Source organism: Rhodnius prolixus, unplaced genomic scaffold (assembly GCF_049639745.1).
Source record: "Rhodnius prolixus isolate KJV_2025 unplaced genomic scaffold, Rpr scaffold_3, whole genome shotgun sequence".
NCBI lineage: Eukaryota > Metazoa > Arthropoda > Insecta > Hemiptera > Reduviidae > Rhodnius > Rhodnius prolixus.
The window spans coordinates 26,143,256-26,166,609 of NW_027411603.1; the positions used below are offsets into that span (position 1 = coordinate 26,143,256).

The 23,354-nt window shown below is 32.2% G+C and overlaps 2 protein-coding genes and 1 long non-coding RNA gene across 4 annotated transcripts in view; 2 read left to right on the forward strand and 1 right to left on the reverse strand.

The window, feature by feature from the left end:
* Positions 1-904, forward strand: part of LOC141453558 (venom carboxylesterase-6-like) — a 47,412-nt gene extending 46,508 nt beyond the window's left edge. For both annotated transcript variants that reach the window (XM_074126936.1, XM_074126937.1), the window contains one exon: positions 200-904. In XM_074126936.1, coding sequence (XP_073983037.1) covers positions 200-392 — 193 coding nt within the window. In that variant the 3' untranslated portion in view covers positions 393-904. The remainder of the gene's footprint in view (positions 1-199) is intronic.
* On the reverse strand, positions 646-1,112 carry LOC141453561 (uncharacterized). Its single transcript, XR_012458064.1, has 2 exons — positions 999-1,112; positions 646-738 (listed from the first exon to the last, which is right to left on the reverse strand). It is a non-coding gene; the product is annotated as an uncharacterized lncRNA (long non-coding RNA).
* LOC141453560 (vesicular glutamate transporter 2-like) lies at positions 1,027-22,551 on the forward strand. Its single transcript, XM_074126938.1, has 10 exons — positions 1,027-1,213; positions 1,305-1,459; positions 2,620-2,850; positions 6,835-6,922; positions 12,304-12,527; positions 17,796-17,945; positions 18,948-19,080; positions 20,119-20,357; positions 21,209-21,341; positions 22,454-22,551. Exons 1-10 carry the CDS (start codon positions 1,210-1,212, stop codon positions 22,456-22,458), a joined length of 1,362 nt encoding a protein of 453 aa, XP_073983039.1. The 5' UTR covers positions 1,027-1,209; the 3' UTR covers positions 22,459-22,551.
* Positions 22,552-23,354: the final 803 nt, after the last annotated feature.

The following is a 23,354-nucleotide window of genomic DNA, read 5'->3' on the forward strand; positions in this document are numbered from 1 at the left end:
AATCACTTCCTGCACGCTCCCCAACTTTTTAGGAAAGGATTTCTCAATTACAAAATTTGGTGAAAATTCAGTTTTGAAAATCTAACCACAAAATATTCATTCTACCTTTTTTTTTAATGCATCCTTCATTAATGAATGTAAAATGTGAAAGTGATTTTAGCTATTTGTTTAATTATTTCAATTTCAATTTTTATTTCAGATTTCCTATGCCAAAAGGTTGGCCTACTGTGAAAGAAAATTTACCTAATTTTGGATTTTTAGAAATTCAAAATGCTGATGCAAAAAATGATATTGTACGGATAGAATCTGATTACGGAAATGAAATTTTCTGGGATTCTCTAAACTTAAACGAAAATATTCCTAATAATAACAAGGACAAAGAAGAATTATAAATGACCAAACAAATATATGAAAATTATTGCAATTAACTTTACATAAATTAGTAAAACTGTCAGTAAATGTGATTACTTAAATGTGATTTTTACCAGAGAAATCATTTTTATTTAATGAAAAATTTTTATTCAATGTTTGTCTGTCCAAGGAAGAAACATATTCTTGGAGACCCCCAGTTAAATTAAAAAACTGAAAAAAGCTTTAATTTTTGGTATTACTGTTTTATTTTGTCAATGCCTGCTGTACAATAAATAGTTAATTTGTTTAATATTGAAATTTATTTCTTTTTATTAATATGTCTGGTGAGCTCAAGTTTATTATCAACTTCTTCGAATGTACCATGATCTAAAAAAGTTGGCAAATGTAATGTAGCGGCAAAATAATATTAAATGTAGTAATGATTATGCTTTACAAAGTACCAGTATTTAGAGTAGTAAATTAAATACGTTGTTGTGATTGTGAAGTTGTTTTGAGTCGTTTGCTATAAATAAAAAATAAGTATGGAAAGGAATGTGATGCCATTATTTGTATGTTCTTATTTATACAGTTGTCCAAGATTGCAGGACCTAAACTAATTGAGACTTTTATCTTTATCGGTAACTTACTTCTTGAGTTAATTCTTCTTCCCCAACATTTATTTGTATTATCGCTGTAAAACTTTTACCCTATATTTATGTAATTAACAGGTGACTGCTTTCAACAATGCCTTTATAATTCCCTAGAAACCGAAATATTTGAACTAATAGTAATTAATTTTTATGGAACAGATTACGAGTTAAATAACAAAAACATATTTTTTACTTTTAAAACTTTAAAATGGGTGAGGCCTTTTATCAAGTAATTTTTTAAATTTTTGGATCTGAAAACAATTATCTATAATTATTTCTAAAAATAAAATGATTTTCATACAGTGGTTAGAGGCTTATGCGGCTTTGGAGTTCGTCATGTTCAATGTTTCTTGATATCGTTTACGTATTGCGTATTTTATTTGCAAAAGTCAGGATTAGAACTATGCATATTATTGATAGCTTACAATGACAAAAAGCAAGCGGCCCTCCAAGAACAGGTAAACTAAGTAAAATGCAAGGGTTAATAAAATAACTAACTTAATATTCTTTAAATATCAAGCAAATTTTACAGAAAAATTCCTTACCTCAGCGTAAAAAACTTTAATTTTTACATTATTTCTGGATTTTACTATGAATAAATATCTTCCAATTTTATTTGAAATGTTTTCCCAAGAATAGTGTTTTTGTGAATTCTTTGGGGACTGCAAATTTAAGCATTCTTTTAAAAGATCACTCCAATGGTTACGGTACCGATATAACACTCAGGTTATATTATAAGTTTTGCTTATTCCAAATGTTAAGTAGATCTGTAAAGCAGATATGTAACTTGGCATAGACAAGAAGAAATATCTATCAAAAAGGTACAAAAATCTCCTTAACAAAAACATGCAGTTTTAAAAATTAAGTATAAGGATTAATTAAACGCCAAAAGGTAAACAAATCAGCAAGTTCCCAAAATTTCATTCATTCGATATCATTTAAGTAATTTTACTCCATTAACTTTTCTTTAATATTTTTTAGAATTTATTAGATGTCACAGTCCCTTATACTGGCTAGTTTATTCATGATAATTTTTTGGTTATACTAATACTAGAATGTACATTACATCTTCATAAATAAATAGGCAATTTATTTTAACTCTAATCCTAATTATACAAATTTTAACTAGAAAATCTGGCATACATAATTATCCTGAAAGTGTTGTACAGTAGGTGGCAGGTGAAATATTTAAGTATAGTGAAAAGCACTTTTGTTTAGTTTAGCGATAAAGTCCTGGGTTTTAGAAGGATTACGCACAGAGCCAGTCAGTTGATTACCTAGTGATCTCAAAAGAAGAGATGGTGATCGCAATGGATCACACTAGTCACCTGGCCCGGTTCCTTCAGAACTACTGGAACGAAACTCCATAGATTTATCAATCAATCTACTAAATTAGCGGTCGGTAGAATTATTGAATAGTACTACATTGAATCCAAATTTAAATTTTGTACAAGTTTTTGGACACATTTACTAATTTGTTTTTGGGTTTTTGTGTGCCAGAATAGCCTTTGGCTTTTAAGGATCCAACAAAATATTGTATGTAAAGCAAATAATTTTTAGATGAAATAAATCGTTCACTGTAACTTGCTGATCTTTCATAAAATTAAAACTTTTGCAGCTTCTTGAAGGATCAGACGGAAATTATACCTCAGTTTGTTTGGAACGAATTTTTATGGCAATAATGTCTCTGCTTTTTGGTGCCTGGTCGGTTCATAGAGGTGTAAAATTTCCCTTACTGGGAATAGTTGGAATTTTCGGAGCCTTAGCGATGTATAGTACAAGCACACTTGTAGAAGTCTATACTTACCAAGCCATTATTATTTTAAGGACTATTTATAACGTTCTCTATGTAAGTATTAATTTTCTGATTTTTTCTATGTTCTGTAAACAAATAAGGTGAGCTATAATGGATTAATCTTAGTGTCTCTTGCATTTCACACTACTTGCAAAAAATAAACATCCCATACGACCATCAACAAAATGGAGTAATTATCTGAATTTGTTTTCTAGTTTTAGTTAGATTAGATTTTAGGATTTTGAACCGGGACGGGACCTAAGCCTCACGGCACCGCAGTCACAGGACGCTTATTCTGTCAGCTCCCTAGTTTTAGTTAGTTACAGTTTCAATATTTGCTTTACTAAGAAATATTACATTTTAAAGAAATATTCATGTGGATAAGTTACACAATCTTGAAGTTAAGTCTAAATTGGTTGTTGAATATTTTGGAAATGAGCGATCAAAGATTACCCAGAATATGTTACCGGAAGTTATTGAGTATTTCGTTGTTTAGCACGGACTCGCGATTCAACTGGGCAGTACAGTTAAAAGATCTCCTGCAACCAATTAACCGATCTGGTATAGTATATATTGAAGATGCCTTTAATTTAAAAAAGAAAATCTCAGAAATTTTAAAGTTGTACCGAGAGTATTTAACTAATTTGGATAATACAAGTATTCAACAGTCTATAGGTATAATAGCTATTATGTAAATGTTTTTAACCCCTCAAGTGAAACACAGTTGTACCTAACATACAAAATGCCGTTTAATTATAGCAAACAATTATTCCAACTTAGGACAAGTGGAAAATACTCGATAAAGTTAACCCATGATAGATTAATAAGCAAAATAGATCCTCAGTTGGATTGTGGGTTATGTCGATTACAAAAGAAAGAAGACCTGGTACATATTCTTGTTGAATGCCCATTTTACAAACCCATTAGAGAGTATTATTACTATTCTGATAACGTAGGGGAACATATTGAAAAATTGTTGAACCCAGACACTGTTGATTCAGCTCAGGTTTTGTATAAATATGGGACATCCATTTTGAAATTAAGGCATTTTCTTTCAATATAAATATGAATGGTTGTATAAAAACTTATATGTAACTTTAGTCTGCATAGGATAATTCATTTATTAATTCTGTAATTATTAATTCTGTATTTGTAATTTTTGAATTTTGGTTTGTATATAATTGTATGCTATTAATCTTTAACTTACCACCATGCTCCTTTGTATGGGGACTACCCTTATAACAAATAAATAAATTGAATCGAATTGAATTGAAATATTCATGTGTAACTAGCTTTCTCACCTTTTATTACCCTACTCAGGAAGTGAAGCGAACGTGTCAATTATTGAACTCGTGACATAATTAAAACTGTCCGGTAGGACAGTTGTATAAGGGTTGATCGTCAAAAACTGCACGAAAAAGTGTAACGTTGAAAAACACCCAACTTTGACAATTTTTTTCTCTTTTTCTATAAAAGATAAAATTCCCAAATTTTCTTTAAATTATAGGACAAACCCTCCTTTATAACTGAATTTTTTTTGCAACAACATAGATGTAATAGGTTTCGAGAAAAAAGTTGCCGAAAATGAGCAAAAACGGCATTTTCAGAAATTGTTGTTGTTCTTCTTCTTGTTGTTGTTACCTTTTTTGTAAACCGCGTACCGCCTAAACGCGTGAACCGATTTTCATGAATGAGATGTCATTCGATTCGGAATTTTTTGTAGATGTGCCTTTTGGGGGTCTCGACGCTGTACATCGAATGGGAGAGGAGTTAGCCCCCTTTATGTAATAAGGCCCCCTCCAAAATTATTATTTCTAATAATTTCTCTGTAAATCTTGGCCCGATTTTGATAAAATTTGGTAGGATGATAGGGTTAGGGCTTCCCTATGTACCATTAAAGCGACGATCTGCTCTTACACTTGTTAAGAGGAAGTACAACAATCTTTCAAATTATCGAGACGTGAACCGATTTTCTTGAATAAAGTGTCATTCGAATCAAAATTTTGTACAGATTTGTACTTTAAAAGTCTCGACGCCATGCCTCATAAGGAGGGGAGTTTGCCCTACCCAAATAAGGCCCTTTCTAAAACTATTATTACCAATATTTCTATAAAGCTTAGTCCGATTTTGATAAAATTTAGCACGAAGAAGTGATTAAAGCTCCTCTACGTGGCTGTGAAGTGCCATCATGCTCTTACGCCTACCAACAGGAAGTACTGCAATCGTTAAAATTATCAATGAGTGAACCGATTTACATCAATGAATTGTCGTTCGATTCAAAATCTTTGCCTTTTAGGGAGAAGTACAGTAATCGCAGTTTATTTTTCTTGCTCCTCTTAAAAGGAAGTACTGAAATCGCAGTTTAATTTTGCTATTTACGTACAAATACCTTCCTATTTTATTCAAAACGCTTTCTCAAAAAAATTGTTATTGAGGATGGTTTGGGGACCGCAATTATAATCATTCTTTAAAAAGATCTCTCCAGTAGTTACGGTTCCGACTTAACGCCTTATCAGGTTATAATGATAGAATTGCTTATACCAAATTTAAAAAAAAATCTGTAAAGCAGATATGTAACTTTGCAAAATAGACAAAAAGAAAAATCTATCCAAAGGGTACAAAAATCTCCTTAACAAAAACTTACAGTTTAAAAAGTTAAGTATAAGGGTTGATTAAACGCCAAAAGGTACACAAATCAGCAAGTACCCATCATTTCATTTATACTTCATTGATATGATTTAAGTAATTTTACTGCATTAACTTTTCCTTCACATTTTTAGAATTTATTAGATGTCACAGACCCTTATGCTGGCCAGTTCATTCATAATATTTTTTTGTTATAATTATGATAAAATGAGTTCTGAATTATTCTGAGTAGTCACATATACATGCATGTTAAAGTAGAAAAAGACAAAGTCAGAGTCAGCCACTGTTTAAATTTGAATCACGAAGGATTTAAAACAATATTTCAGTCTTGAATTCGTCTTACCGAAATATTCGTGAGCACAAATAACACACAGTTAATAACAAGTAGATTATTCAACAATAATTATTCATTTCTCAATTGTAATTTAATTTAGTCCCCCTAATTTTACTTATAGTAAAATACTGGAATAATTAGCTGTCCTAAAAATATGCATATCTTATTTATTTTATATTACATATATACAACATTGTGGGAAGAACATCTAGATTGAGAATGTAATTGAAGAAAACTATATTATTTGCGATAAAGCCAGATAATTATTACCTATTATTATAAACGTTTCACTACTTCATAAAATAACAATTACTTTAATCGAAGAATGAACTTAAACCGACGATTTTTATTTAAAAATAAAAATAAATAAAATGAAATCATTGATGTATGTTGGTGTAAGCATTTTTTTAAAAAAAGTTTTTGAAATCTTTAGCCTAATTTTTTTTTTCTTTTTAACCTGTAATTAATAGTTTGATTATTATAGATAAATAGATATTACAATCTACAGTCTAGAACAAATATTTTGTAGATGAAAATGGCCAGCATAAGGGTCTGTGACATCTAATAAATTCTAAAAATGTGAAGGAAAAGTTAATGCAGTAAAATTACTTAAATCATATCAATGAAGTATAAATGAAATGATGGGTACTTGCTGATTTGTGTACCTTTTGGCGTTAAATCAACCCTTACACTTAACTTTTTAAACTGTAAGTTTTTGTTAAGGATATTTATTAGGAATGAGGGGAAGATTGACGGAGTCTGGATCGATAAGGTGGTTACATCCCTCCTGAACGTTTACAAAGAACATAATACGCCAGCTAGCATTTTAACGCAAAATGTTTACTGAAATTCAATTCAATGTTCTAAGCACCCTCTAAAACTGTACATTATCTCAGTATCCTTCTCTTGTTAGTTCATCATAGTTAGTTCAAGTAGTCCCTCTTTTATTAGCAGTAGGCTAGTGCTTGCAAAACCTCAACCTAGAAATTTTATCAAACCTAGAAATCGATGTTTTAATTTAGAAAATTATTTTATCTGAGGCTATCTTGTGTTTGCAGAGTGTTTTAGAACCGCTTCTGTACAGCCTTATTTCTAACTGGGTAGCCGATCATGAAAAAGGAAGTATGGCATTATTCATTTTTTCAGGTACATTGAGTAAAAACTCTTATTTCTTAAAAAAAAAACAGTTAACAATTTCATGCCAACAAATTTTGTTAGTTTTTCATTTAAATATCTTTGTTTGAGACTGAAAAAGAAAGATAAGAAGCCGATTATATCCTTTAGGAAAGAGCTTTTATTTGAAGACAGTTAAAAGAGCAATGCGAACGACCTAAGCACGGGGATTAACATCATTTTTTTGTCCAATTGCTTCCCATTGTAAATTTGACATTTGGACAGAAAGCAGAAGATAGCTCAAAAATTATGAAGAACGAAAATGGATTTAGAGAGGAGAGAAGTCTTAGCTAGACAGAATTTAAAAGTAGAAATTAAAACTGTCCGGTAGGACAGTTGTATAAGGGTTGACCATCAAAAACTGCACGAAAAAGCGTAACGTTGAAAAACACCCAACTTTGACAATTTTTTGCTATTTTTCTATAAAAGATAAAATTCCCAAATTTTCTTTAAATCTTACTCCGAACCCTCCTTTATAACTGTAATTTTTTTGCAACCACCCAGATCTAATAGGTTTCGAGAAAAAAGTTGCCGAAAATGAGCAAAAACGGCTTTTTCAAAAAATGTTCTTGTTCTTGTTCTTGTTGTTGTTGTTGTTGTTGTTCTTCTTCTTCTTGTTACCTTTTTTGTAAACAACGTAGCGCCTAAACGCGCGAACCGATTTTCATGAATGAGGTGTCATTCGATTCGGAATTTTATGTAGATGTGCCTTTTGGGGGTCTCGACGCTGTACATCGAATGGGAGAGGAGTTAGCCCCCTTTATGTAAGGCCCCCTCCAAAATTATTATTACTAATAACTCTGTAAATCTTGACCCGATTTTGATAGAATTTGGTAGGATGATAGAGTTAGGGCTCCCCTACGTAACAATAAAGCGACGATCTGCTCTTACACTTGTTAAGGGGAAGTATAGCAATCGTTTCAAATTATCGACACGTGAACCGATATTCATGAATGAAGTGTCATTCGAATCGAAATTTTGTACAGATTTGCACTTTAAAAGTCTCGACGCTATGCCTCATAAGGAGGGAAGTTTGCCCCACCCAAATAAGGCCCTTTCTAAAACTATTATTACCAATATTTCTATAACGCTTAGTCCGATTTTGATAAAATTTAGCACGAAAAAGTGATGAAAGCTCCTCTACGTGGCTGTGAAGTGCCATCATGCTCTTACACCTACTAAGAGAAGTACTGCAATCGTTAAAATTATCAATGAGTGAACCGATTTACATCAATGAATTGTCGTTCGATTCAAAATCTTTGCCTTTTAGGGAGAAGTACTGTAATCGCAGTTTATTTTTCTTGCTCCTCTTAAAAGGAAGTACTGAAATCGCAGTTTAATTTTGCTATTTACGTACCTTCCTATTTTATTCAAAACGCTTTCTAAAAAAAATTGTTATTGAGGATGGTTTGGGGACCGCAACTATAATCATTCTTTAAAAAGATCTCTCCAGTGGTAGTTACGGTTCCGATTTAACACCTTATCAGGTTATAATGATAGAATAGCTTATTCCAAATTTTAAAAAATCTGTAAAGCAGACGTAACTTTGCAAATAGACAAAAAGGAAAATCTATCCAAAAGGTACAAAAATCTCCTTAACAAAAACTTACAGTTTTAAAAGTTAAGTATAAGGGTTGATTAAACGCCAAAAGGTACACAAATCAGCAGTTCCCAACATTTCATTAATACTTCATTGATATAATTTAAGTAATTTTACTGCATTAACTTTTCCTTCACATTTTTTAGAATTTATTAGATGTCACAGACCCTTATGCTGGCCATTTTCGTCTACAAAATATTTACTCAAGTAGCACACCATTTAACTTAGATTGACTGTAATATCTATTTATCTATAATAATCAAACTATTAATCACAGGTGAAAAAGAAAACGTTATAAAAAATATTAAAAAAATATGAGGCTAAAAAATTCATAAACTTTTTTAAAAAATGCTTACACCAACATACATCAATGATTTTATTTATTTATTTTTATTTTTAAATAAAAATCATTGGTTTAAGTTCATTCTTCGATTAAAGTAATTGTTACTTTAGTAGTAGTCAAACGTTTATAATAATAGGTAATAAATTATCTGGCTTTATCGCAAATAATATAGTTTTCTTCAATTACATTCTCAATCTAGGTGTTCTTCCCACAATGTTATATATATGTAATATAAAATAAAGAAAATAAAGATATGCATATTTTTAGGACAGCTAATTATTCCAGTATTTTACCATAAGTAAAATTAGGGGGACTAAATTAAATTACAATTGAGAAATGAGTAAATATTGTTGAATAATCTACTTGTTATTAACTGTATGTTATTTGTGCTCACGAATATTTCGGTAAGACGAATTCAAGACTGAAATATTGTTTTGAATCCTCTGTGATTCAAATTTAAACAGTAGCCGACTCTAACTTAGTCTTTTTCTACTTTAACATGCATGTATATGTGACTACTCAGAATAAAGGGCACATTAAAGAGAAATCAGAAGAATAATTTGGAATAGAGTTAAAATAAAAACCTGTTTAATTACGAAGATATAATATACATTTTATCATAATTGTAACAAAATAATATTATGAATGAACTGGCCAGCATAAGGGTCTGTGACATCTAATAAATTCTAAAAAATGTGAAGGAAAAGTTAATGCAGTAAAATTACTTAAATTATATCAATGAAGTATTAATGAAATGTTGGGAACTGCTGATTTGTGTACCTTTTGGCGTTTAATCAACCCTTATACTTAACTTTTAAAACTGTAAGTTTTTGTTAAGGAGATTTGGGATAAGACAATGAAGAATACCTTCTCTAGGGCCGAATGGTGAATAAAATAAGGCAAGCCGTCATGTTCATCAGATGGTATACTCGTAGTAAAGAATAATGGAGAGGCAATCGTAATCTCTCGATTGATTCGAAAAACATTTTTGATGCAATTATTTTGTTAAAACTAAGAATACATTCTTCCAGTTTAAAGTTGATTACTAAAACTAAGATTAAAAGATTAAGATTATAGGTCCTATGCCCTTCGGCACCGCAGCCAAAAGGGATTTATTGTGCCTTCCTCTTTAGATCTAGTAGATAATCTTAAGAGGTTGAGGACTTTCTCTACTAGTTCTTTTTTTGCAACTCTCTCCTGTGGTCTCAAAATTCCTAAGGTTTCATAGCGCAACCACTCGATTGTAACGCAATCGAACATCAAGAGGTCGTTTCCTCTTCTTCTTAACACAATCTGCACAACGCTTCCGAGCTAATAAGCTCTACCTTGAACAGATGCTTTCTGAACCTACCATACCCTTTGAGTAAGCCTGTGATCACAGTAATCTAATTTCTGCCTAAGCACAGAGTCTCTTTGGCTCTTTGTTTACACTGCCGAGGCATAGTCTTACTAATTTGGCTTCAGGACACACATCACCCAGTTTTTTTCATGTTCTCACTAGATCCAATCTCTGAAAGCCACACAAACTGCACCCTTGATGATTCTCAGGGGAATGCTAAAGGCTCCCGTAATCAACAGGCAGGCCAGTCTCTGCACTATGGCAGAACCTTGTTGGCCGCCTGTTCTTTAGTCTTCCTCCACCACACTAACTCACAATGGCTGATTTAAATACAGAGCCAGTGAGAGATTTAGAGGCGAAAACCCCATGCCTTCCCACAGGTTCTAGTAATACCTCAAAGAGCCAGTTTTGCCTTTAGTGTAACTTTTTCTTGATGTGCTTTCAAAGTGAGTCTGGAGTCAGATACTTAACTTTACCCGATACAAACCAAAAATTCTAAGATTTTTGTAGCTCTCTATGTCCCTCCTAGTAAAGGGGATCAGAGTAGACTTGTTAGAGTAGTTGATTATTAAATGCACCATCATTTTTAAATAAAAAAGTGGAATTATATGGTAACTTTGAGACTATTCTAAGAAATACATCTTTTGGGGCTTCTTCTAGAGTCCTTAGAAAATGTTTTAGTTCATGAATGACTGTTAAATGGACAATAAAAAATCTGAATACTTTGACCACCCTGATTGCAGTGGTTAAGTTTCAGAAAAAGATACCTCTCTCTCAGAAGATTACAAAACCCTAAATTCTACTTGGTTTAAAATTTATTAGAGCAATAAATTAAACATTCAAAAAACATGCTAGGGAGTAAGGATATCTTAGTTCAAACGGCTAAAAATCCTTAATTGAAACATTTTTAAAGACCCAACAAAAACCCAATTGTACGAATTTCAGAAAATCAGAATACTTTGAAATGATAGTACTGAAAATTGAACAAAATAATTTTCTGATCTTTTATTTATACATTGAAGTGGTATTTTTATAGAAAGTTGGTTACCAGAAAGGTAAAACGTTTTAAGCATATATTTGAAATGCCAGCGGAAAAGTTTTCAGAGCTGATTCTATTTGAAAAAGTAATTTGGCGTAGAGGGAGGCATAGCTTATAGAATTTTTAATGAAATATCGGTAAAATATAATAAATCACAAAACTGAGAAATCCAAAACTGGGCACCAGCTCACGCACACTTTTTAAAGGTTGATTAAAGGGCAAATAAATGTATTCCACACTCTAAGCCCAAGTTGGATACCAGAAGTTCTCTATTCCTGGTGATAGGCGAGAAGAAAAATGGGACATTACCTCCATTCTTGGACCCCTATACTAAATACCATCCCTCGGAAGATGACAACGGTCATCATCACGATAAAAAAATTACTTTCGGTTTGGCTAGGTTTGTCAGAGGGAATCAACTGATCGTAATACAATATATTCTTATTGCTTTGATTTTAATCTCCACAACACCACGTTTTTGCCCTTCCTGATATTAGCAGAATTTCAACCATTGTTATTCAGTTAGGTATACAGAATTTTAATTCGCTTTTTAATGTTTCTGATACTCAGAAGTAAATATAAAAAAGTGTATATTCTCTAAATCTAAATAAGGTAAAACAAAAAAAACAATGCTGAGTCAGATAAAATCAACGCTAATATCCCAACATTTGCACACCCAACCACATTTATAACGCTTGACATTTCACTGAAGAGCTTTAGCATAAGCAGTTAATAAACAACATTCATTAGTTGTTCCACTAACTAAGACTCCTCTTTGATATGTAGATTATCTACTAGTAAACATAATCTGGCTTAGGAGGGCTACACAAAATTTTATGTCAATATTAGTACTTAGCGATATTTCAACTGCATCATTATTTTCTGTACAGTTTCCGTTTTTCTCACACAAGTTACTGTTGCGAAAGAACATATATTTTCTTCGCTAAGATGCTTTCAAGAAATGATGTCACAAAAAAATCTCGCGTTACAGCTCTATTCAATCTACTTAAAAAGATTTTTTTTAATTTTACAGGACAACTTATAGGTGAGTTTTTACAAGGCATTGTTGGTTTTTACTTGGGTAAACTAAAAAATGAATGGAGTCAAATATTGTTTTGGAGTGGAAATTGCTGTTCACTGTGGACATTAGCCTGGTTTTCCTTTGGTGCCAATCATCCTAAAGAATGTTTTTATATGGACAGAAATGAAAGAAAATTTCTTCAAAACCGACAACGTTACAAAGCCAAATATGGAGTGGTAAATAAAAAAATTTTTACATGTTGAATGTAAAATAAATTCAGTGAATTGGCTGACCAGTAAAAGTGGTAATGCTAATTTTTTCAGGCGGGCTTCTCACGTCCAGCTACCAATTAGATGTAGTGGAGAGAAGCGATTATCAAACACACTTTACTATTTGGTTCTAATATTAAACATTAAATAAAATCCAAGGCCTAGCTTTACAGGGCTTGTCTCTAACCGCTCGGTTACTGTGGCTGACAAGTAAATCTGCCAGTTGGTTTTATTTGGCCGTTTCTCCCAGAGACAGCGCTAGCGGTCACTCGTTAAGTGGCCCCCAACTAAGTGGAGTCCTTATTTAACATTACTGTTCACTGATTATCACCGTTGCAATTCATTTTGTTTTAATTTATTGCAAGCTGCGCCTAGTTCAGTTCAGTTCAATAGATTTCAAAAACAAAAGTAGAATAGTATAAAATTTTAATAGAAATAAGTACATGAAAAATTAATGTTTTAAAAAATAATAGGGCAACTGGGTTCGATTTGATCCCTAATGAGTGCTTCAAAAGTTAGATGAAAAATGATTAAATTATCTGTTAAACATATTTAAAAATATTCTGACAAGTGAAAATATTCCTGTACAATGGGCAAAAGTAAAATTAAAAATGCTTCATAAAAAAGGGGATCCGTCAAACCCATATAATTATAGGGGGATTGCAATGATTAATTCCATCACAAAGTTATTTCCCTCCATTATTTATAATATGCTGTCTGGGTAGAATCCTGGGATTTGATACTAGAAGAACAGACGGGATTCAGAAAAAACCGTCTTTCAAAACATTTTTTGAACTTTCTACCGCTATATGTTCACCTCAGACTGAAAAAAAGAAAAGTATTCTTGATTTTCTTAGATTTTCAAAGAGCTTTTGACTCAATGCCCTACTTAAGATTGTGGCATAAGTTGTAAATGTTTAAGGCTTATAATGAATCTTTAAATAATGCTAGTGCGAACCTCTCTGGTACCTACCTACTGCCCAGCGCGCGGTCCTTCTGACGCGCGCGTTCTCCTTCAGCTACTGCAAGCACCCAATCACACTCACACTCACATGACCATTCACACAGGTAGAGGGGAGAAAGAAGTTACAGTTAATTAGTTAGCTCTTTATTACTTAATGACTTATTCTACATACACTCATATTTACAAAATCTCCCACTATAACTAAATGTCCACAACATAATAAAAACCCTGAAATAACTTAAATAATAAACAAAATATAACGCAAAATAACTAACCTCCGGTTAAACGTTAATTATTATTTAACAAGAGTTAATGCCTGAACCCTGGTGCGTGGTTAAGGAGTGCACAGAGGGATTAATCAGGGGTCTGGCTCACCTCACGCCAATTGGCTGGTTATTTAGTTCGCAGCGAATCGTGGACTTCTCTCGGCAATGGCTTATCACCTTCTGCCTCTGTCACTCCTCCCCACCACTCACCAGGGTTCTTACCTCACTGAACTCTGTCCTCTACACATTTATTATTTATTATTATTATTGGTACTGCGCACTACCAACACTTTACACTAGTTTTAAAATTGTGACTTAAACAATTGTGATGAAACTGACTCAAATTGTATATCCGTCTCAGAGGGCGTTCTTCAGGGGGAAGTATTGCCCTCTTTGCTATTTCCTTGTATGTCTCAGATGTGGTAACCTTTTTTGATGATCGAAACATTACCGGAATTAATATTAAGGGTAACAAAGATCTCAGTTTTTTGTTTTAAGCCGGTGATATAACTATTCTATGTCACTCTTGGCATGATACGCAGCGTAAATTAAATATACTGGCAGAATATTGTAAATTAAATGGTTTAACTTCAAATAAATAAAAAGATAGTTATTTTGGTATGTCATAAAGGTGGTCAAATTGGGAAGATCAATTATTTTTACTTTGAAAGCTCGACTGTGCAGCGCTGCAGCTGTTTTAACTATTTTTTAACAACCCCATATCTTCATATCCTAGTTTTAGGCAGGCTAGTTTGGCTTTCATTGCTAAAAATGCTATGGCCAACGCATTAATCATGTAGTTACTTAGAAATCCGAAGCAAATCCGATGCTTGGAACACTAAGTGCTATCTATTTGACGCGATGTCGGAGAGATTTCTTTTATACATGGCCGAAATTTGGGGTTGTCAGTATCCAGATCTAATTTGAAAACGGTCAACTAAACTTTTTCAAACTCGCTGCGATTACCACCCAATATACCTAATGCTTAATTCACTTGGAAGTCAATTCATGTTTTGTGAAAATTTTCATTAGAATGTATGGTTGGTGGATTAAATTGCTAAGTTGCTAAATGGCAACTACAAAAATGATGTTATTCAAGATCTCTACCAATCGAACAGTCGATACCCATACAATGCCATTTAACTGGGCTCGTGAACTTAGGAAGTATCTCTGTGCAGGGCCGGATTTAGATGAAAAGAAGCCCTAGGCTATTCCACTTATGAGGCTCTTTCACCTCCCATTTTTAAGTTTGTAAATTACAGGAGAGATAATAAAATACATCACTACTGTGATATATATCAATATGTTAAATGTTAATACATAATATGTTATGTTTTTAGAATAGTGTAATTTTAATTTTGCTAACAATTTGAATGTAGGCCCCCTTTGATCTTGAGGCCCTAGGCTGAAGCCTAGTTAGCCTATAGGAAAATCTGGCCCTGTCTCTGTGTAATAGAAGCCGAAGATGTTTAGATGAATCAAAACTTATAGGTAATTATAAAAAATAGAAAGAGTGCTGTTGAAAAACTGAAAAAAAACATTTAGCAAGTAAGGGCATTCAAAAAGTTTAAATTCTAATTTTAACTTATATTATAGAAACGTAAGTAGTTTAGGATTGTCTGAGAAATACTTAGAATTCAATGTACACATTAATAAAATAAGGTTATTAGCTCAGTTGCGACTGGCAAGTAAGAAAATTTGTAAGTCTTAATAATGGTATCTTTAAATTTAATATCGAAGAACTTTGTAATTTATGTGATCTCAATCAGATAAATCAAGGATGAGCAACACGCGGCCCGCCAAGCATTTCTAAAATTGAATTTATTTTATCGACTTTCTCCCATCAATATATTGTTATAAAATTAATTATAATAAAATGGCCGTACATACTAAACCTACATATTTTTTTATGGCGAGTTACTTGTCGACGAAGTTTTTAAACATTAAATACGAACGCGCCGCGTCTGCGCGATTTTTTTGTGACGAGATACACACTTGTCGGTAACTTGTTCAAACATGCAATACGGACGCGATGCGTTTCGTACGAAGTTTCGTAAATTATTAATAAGAGTTAATCTATGTGCGGCCCGCCAAAAAAAAATTAAATTTAAATTGGCCCATTGATTAAAAAGGTTGCTCACCCCTGAGATAAATGATTTTGTACACTTTACACTGGAGTGCCCTGTATTCTCAATTTTTAGAAATGTTTACATATGTACATAGTATATATATCAATAAATATCTATCTGTGAACAATAACCAATTGGAAAATATTGAGCACTTACTTGTAATAGAAGATGATCGCAAAATTAATGATTTATATTTTTTCTTACAAAAATCACTTAAACTAAAAAATTTTATTTCAATTTTGTAAAGCAAATTCACTGTTATAACTTTATGTTTATAACCAATAAAAATATGTACAGTGGGTACATATTCATCTACTAAGTTTTTTTACTTTATCTACTGAACCTTTGTTTCTAGGATGACTATTTCTTCAGCACTGAAATCGAAGATAGTAACAATGAATTTAATGCTCTCATTTTCTTTTATAAACGTAAAGAATTGATTAAAAAGCAGAAAAATAATTTATTGTGTGCAAAATAAATATTCATATACTCAGTTTTATTGTTATAATTAACGCAAAACTAAAGACCTAATATTTTGTATGCAACCCCTTTACATTTCCCATGATTTTTTAAAATTGGTTATGAGCTCTTCTCTGGAAAAACATTTAAATTTTCGAATTTTCCGCTCCAAACAAGACCATAAATTTTCAATAGGGTTTATGTAAGGAGACTGTGGAGGGTCGAGAAGTTGTTTCCGGGCGTTATAAAGCTGCCACTTCTTCGTTTTTTGGGCTGTATCTTTGGTAACGTTATCCTGTTGAAAGAAGTATGCGCTTCCGATCCCCAATTTACCAGCACTTTTGCTTAAATTATGGCGGAGTATGTCCTCGTACCTTTCAGCGTTAAGAATTCCGTCGATGACAAGTTCTCCTACTCCCGCAGCACTCCTGCAGCCCCATACCATCACACTGTCTCCTCCGTGCTGTACAGTTTTTATTATGTTTTTTGCTTCAAGTTCCCTATTACGTTTTCTCCAAACAAACTTTCGACCATCGGACCCAAAAATATTGAATTTGTACTCATCAGAGAAGATTATATTTTTCCAAAATTCCAGCGGCTTATTGGCAAACTTTCCAGCAAAATCCAGTCTCTTCATCCTATTGATTTTGCTAATGAATGGTTTCTTCCTCGCAGTACTTTAATAGGGGCACCCTCCCAGTTTTCCCTCCGTGCCAACTTTCCCTCATTCCTAGACACCATAATTTTGGACTTATTCAGATTAATTTTCAAATTCCAAATCGCTGAGTATTCGCCAAGACTATCATTTTTTGGAGCACATCGGGATTAGAACTGAGAAATACAATGTCATCTGCATGTAATTGACATCTGTCATTCATTTCATCAATACTTATTCCTCCACCAATTCATCTCGGCAATTCATTGGCGTGCAGAGAAAATAGGGTAAGTGAAAGCAGGCATCCCTGCATAAGGCCTTGTTTAGTTATAAACCTTGGTGTTACCCCATCTCTAACCCATACCGCAGACTGTGTGTCTTCATATAACGCCTCCAAAATTCTAATAAATTTAGCGGAAATTTAATTTAAAAAGCGACTTTCTTATTATGCAATCAAATGCACTTTTATAGTCGTGTATCTTAATAGTATAATTTTAGAATATAGTTTAAAATTTATTTTTTACTCGATAACATTCATACAATAAGCTGGGTGTTGGTCTTTCAAAATAATTTGATGATTTGTGTTGTGCATTTTTTCTAGAAGTAGACATCGACATCTTCACTTATAATTTATAAAAGTTTTTTCTCAATCAATCTTTAGATCTTTTTTAATGACTTTTTATGAAGCGTTAAATAAAATTCAAATAAGGTAATTATTTGTTGTGTAAATTCACTTTAATGTTAATGTTATCAACTTTATAGGCAAAGAAAATTCCATGGGCTAGTATTTTTCTTAATATAGAGATATACCCAGTCATATTTGCCCACTGCTGCTTGGAATGGGCTTTCGCATCAGCTCATGAGCACATTACTTTTTATTTTATTAAAGTATACAGATGGAGAATTGAAACAGTAAGTATTATTTCATTTAAAGTTACATAGAATGATCGAATAGAATTTACCTATTATAATACAAGTAAATATAAGATTTGCAACACGACCAATCAAACTGTAATTGAAGTTTAATAATAATAATAAGCCTTTATTTACATATTATACAGAAAAATAACACAAATTAATAACCATCGCTCAGTTTAATTGAGGTTTACTGCATCTCAATAAATAAATAAATAAATGCACATTAAGATATGGCAAGAAAAAGCTTTAGTTCAATCTAAACTTTGTGGTACCACCACAAATTTCTCCAAAGTTATTTTCTTTCTTCTTTAAAGAATCTCTTTACGACCTTCCCTGTTCTTGTTACAACTACGTAGGTAATGGCGAAATCTGTATGATCCGGATATGTATGAATTTGGGACCTCGGCGATAGAGTGGACCCATGGGGCCATATTGGCGAAAAGTTTTATCCTAACTGAGCTCGGGTTTATCGCGGACAGGATATTTCTAGAAGAAAAAAAGAAGCTTAATCAGCAGTACACAAAGAACCCTTTAATAGAAAGTTCCTATAATTTGTAAAGGTCCACTTATTTAAAAAAGGCAGACCACTTTGTTCTTCCCTCACAAGCAAGACAAAATTCCTTAATAATTGTATGAAAATGCAAGTTTTTTATGTAAACCTAGTATTATTATTATTTTTTTTTTTTTTATGATTTAGGGCACGTCAACATCTTAGGTTATTAGCGCCCGGATCTTTTTTCAGTGCACTGCCGGCCTCCGGACAGTGTTCTCTCGTTACAGACAACACTGTACATCACCGGACAGTGAGCTGTAAGAAGCTCCTAGGAAGAGAAAATCTAAGGGTCAGCTGCTGGATTCGAACCCGGGACCTCCGCGTGGGAGTCCAGTATGCTAACCTCATAGCTAATCATTTCCCTAGTATTATGATTATTATTGTTATTATTATTACCATAATTATTATTATATATATAATAATGCTTAAAAAACATACTTTAGATTTGCAGTTTAAAAAGCTACGGACACTTCTGCTCAGTGCTACTTGCAATTCTATTGGGCATTGTAGTTGATAAACTGGCTACCAAAAAAAATATATCTCTTTCAAAACTTCGGAAAGTGATTACATGTATAGGCAAGTACTTTAACGTTTACTTAGTAGTGAGCCGTCTGTTGGTAATAAGAAAAACAAATTGATACAATACGACAATAACTCTTTGTACATGCCACTGTAAATGGACAGAACGTCATTATTGTGTAGTGTAGTGTATTCTTTACAACAAATGTATTTTTTCTCAATCACTTTTTGGTTGTACGTGTAAAGTTTAAAAAAAAAAAAAATTATTAAAAGTAGGTCTCAGATGAGCTTGATTTTTTGGATCTGTGGAATTTTGGATTTCTAACAACATTTCTGTTTGCGTCTACTTCAGTGCTTTACATGTGCCATTTTCTGTTAGATAGAAACTGGCTTAATTGGCTTTATGAATAAAAACTATATAGGTAATCAATAGTTAGTTAAATATGTATTATTCTATGGGCTAGATTATTAAACTTATAGGCAAACTGCTTTTCCTTAATAAATACAGGTATGAAAATTATTTAATTATGTTATATGTACAACTTAGAGGATAGAGAAGTGTATAACAGATTGGTAATTCTTATATCTTTTATGAGGAATGAAAGTCTGAAACCAATAGTTATATTTAGTAAGATAATTTTATTAAATTTATTCCTTAAGTTCATTTATTCACTAGATACATATTTGTCATTGGTTTATTTGCCATACATTTTTTTATTTGTAATAAAAACGAACAGAGACGTAGTTTTCCACCTTCAAACTTTCTGTAACACCCAGTCTTGCTTCGTAACAAATATACCTCTATCTTGCAAAACACACCAGATTCATGTAAAGTCAAGTTCTGCAAGAAATTGATGAACCAGTTTCTCGGAGAACCCTTAAATCAGTCAGGTTAAAAAATTTAAAAAAATCTCATGGCACAGAATTTTAATTTTTATTTATTGTTGTGGTTCTGTAATAAATTAATGAGCTTTAATTTTCATAATATCATTAATTTGACAATAGAAATTGTATTCTGTTTAAATTAGAAAAAAATAATAATAAATAATTGTCACGATATATTAAATTACTACACTAAGTCCTGGTTTTCCGCAGGTATGTGGGGAGCTGGCATGATGCTACCATTTTTAGGACATGCCCCTTCACTAACATGGGCAAAATATATGGGATCTTGTTACTACGCGTTCGCTACTCCAGTATTTGCTGGCTTGTATCTTACACATTTGGATTTCAGTCCAAATTTTTGTACAGTTTTGTTTGGAATTAGTAATGGAGTCGCTTACCTCGTAACCCTCGGGGTACCGTTTGTGAGATCAGCGCTTGTTATCGATGAGGTAAACATTTTTTTTTTTTTTTTTTTTTTCATACATGTTGGAGAAGTGAATCAAGATTTTAAGTCAGCGAGGGTTTTGTCACACTGACTGTTTGTTTAAATAACTTATTTACTTAATTATTTATGGTGAAAATATCCATTTAAATTCATGGTGTATTATTTTTTTACAGTTGTTTCACGTGGTTTAATTATTCAGTAAATTAGGTAACGTCAAGAGTAGGAAGTTAGTAAACAGATGGAGCGCCTTGGCATTGTGTTCTAAAATGAGCAGTTATATTTACTTTTTGTTGATGAAATGAAATCTCAACAATAAAACCAATTTTGTTAAGTTTGTGGAGCTTAGCCTCCAGCTCCTTCCTACTTCCGCAAGTAACGAAGTTATCGTTCACTCTCTAGATAACTCTCTGCGCTGATGACCAAGGAAGTCGATGCACCCAAAATAAAAATCTGGTTGGAATTAAATGTTACCTTTTAATACCAGTATTTTCAAACGAATTATGTCTATATTCATAACAATCTTAGAACATGAATCAAATGGTACGAACATACAGCCTGCAATATAACTTCTCCATCTGACTGAACTAAACTGTATCCCCAGATTCAACAATGTTTCTTGCTACTTGCTATTGGCTAGGAGCACGTTGGACAGCTAAGTTTCGGTCACATTGAAAATGTATTGGAAATTAAAATTTAATAGCAATTAACAAATTGGAAACTAAAATAAAATAAAATAGATTTTCTTCTATACTGAAATTTTTACAAATAAGATTAAAACACGCGTTGATGAATTCTATCTGCTTCTATAAGTTGGTAATCCTTGTTTAACTTTCAAATAAATAAAAATTATTTCAGGCTGATATTGTGGGATGGAATAAATTTTTATATACTGCTTCGTTATCAAACTATTTAGGAGCTTTGGTTTATTCACTATTTACAACCATTGAAATTAAGTCCTTCAATGTACTGCCTACAGAAAAGCCAATTGGTAAGTACAAGAATAATTTATCACCCAAGAAATAATTGGTTCATTTTGTTAATTAAAAATTATCTAATCATCAACCAAGTCCAGGTCCCATTTTTCTCCAAGTGTTTTTAAACTAATAAGAGCCCTGAAATAATAAACACCGGACTGAGGCGGAAATTTGGCATAGTTAATTCCGTCCCAAATTGCAAAACCTTTACTTCTTTTTATTATAAAGCACTTTTAACTAGATACGCTCAAAATAGTTGAGCGCTAGAATAAAACAAATTGTTAAACTTAGGATGGAAGATTTGCGAGGAATCGGTCAAATAAAACAACTCGTCTTTTTGCCAACGTTTCGACAAATATATTGTCCTCTTCAGGGCCTGGATATTACAAATACAAAACAATTTACAGTCAGTAACATAGAAAAAACAGTAAAAATCAGTACTACAAAAATAAACAGTAAAATACAATAAATTCTTTATAATTATTGAAACTTACGTGGCTATGCGGGTTGGTTGAGTTACAGAAACTAAGAGCCAGAAAGGGAGAAGCAGGTATATATATACAGATATAGCGGGACTTACACAGTAATTACAATTGGACAGATACAATAGACTAGTTACAACAAAAGAGTAAATACAATAAATATTGGGAAATTTCTTTAAACAACAAAAACCATTAAACACAAAACACAGGAGAACCAAATAACCCTTATTGCACTAAGTAATAAATAACCAAAAAATTTGAAGTAAATTTAAAAAAAAAACAGCAATAATTATGTACAAAATTTGGATATCTATTTATTTTTTAATGACAAAATTGTAGCAGTTGGCCAAATTCGACGTGTCTGTCCTAAAGTTAACTGTGTTGTTCTGTTTTTTAACAGTTAACTGTTTTTTCTATGTTACTGACTCTGTAAATTGTTTTGTATTTGTAATATCCAGGCCCTGAAGAGGACAATATATTTGTCGAAACGTTGGCAAAAAGACGAGTTGTTTTATTTGACCGATTCCTCGCAAATCTTCCATCCTAAGTTTACCAATTTGCGGTCACGAACACTATATATTCAAAACAAATTGTATTAAAATCAATTTTATACATTAATATTAATTAGATCACTTTTTTTTCAGATTAATCGTTCCAGCTTCATTACCGTTGAAATTTTGTAAACCTGATGAGATATCATTAGAAAGTTAATTGACAATAAAGTGCTGGGCTTTGAGTTGCATTTACAGCTATGAATCTAGATCTTAAGTTCTTATTGTCTTTGTAAAACATTAAGGAGTACCCACATAATTGCATTGCTTGATGGCTGTGGGTAGCAAGGAAATTCTTCCTCCCCTAACATGGAAAAATGAAAATAGTATAATCAAGTTTAATGTTTTTAGAATTTACAAATGCAAAGCTGCATCCTAGGCTAACAGCAAAAGTATCTATCATTCACCTTTGTTGCAATTATAGGGTTGTTATTAGACAATTTTTTTGGTCAGTGACTTCACACTTAAGGAACTTATTTAATCTTTTGCATTATCACTTCAGATGTATTCAGCACAGACGACTTCCATTCTATGCATCCAATCCAATTAATCAAGGAAACAACAGTTACGTTAGTGGGCTTGATGGTTTAGCACAACAAATAATCTTTAGAGAAATAACGGCTGTTTTTGTTTTGAATTGGATATATCTTTTATAGAAAAAAAGAAAAGAATTGTCAAAGTTGGGCGTTTTTTAACGTTATGCTTTTTCGTGCAGATTTTGACAATCAACCCTCATACAACTGTCCTACCGGAAAGTTTTAATAACTGCGAATCCTGTGTTTTAAAAGTATTTTATTAAAGTTAAGAAATAGTCTATTTGTATTTCTTTGGAAGAGGATAATATCGAGTGTTTAAAATGAGAGCAAAGTTGAAACATTTATTTGGATTTACACCAAGTCGTTTCACTAATTTAGGAAATATTGTTTGAACGTCTTATCTTTCTAGACTTTAGAAAACATCTAAAATAACAGTAGTACCTGCAGAGAACTCCATT

Coding starts and splice junctions, on each gene's coding strand:
- LOC141453560 (XM_074126938.1), top strand. Junction 1,460..2,619: donor AAGCGGCCCTCCAAGAACAG/GTAAACTAAGTA, acceptor AAACTTTTGCAG/CTTCTTGAAGGATCAGACGG. Junction 6,923..12,303: donor GGCATTATTCATTTTTTCAG/GTACATTGAGTA, acceptor TTAATTTTACAG/GACAACTTATAGGTGAGTTT.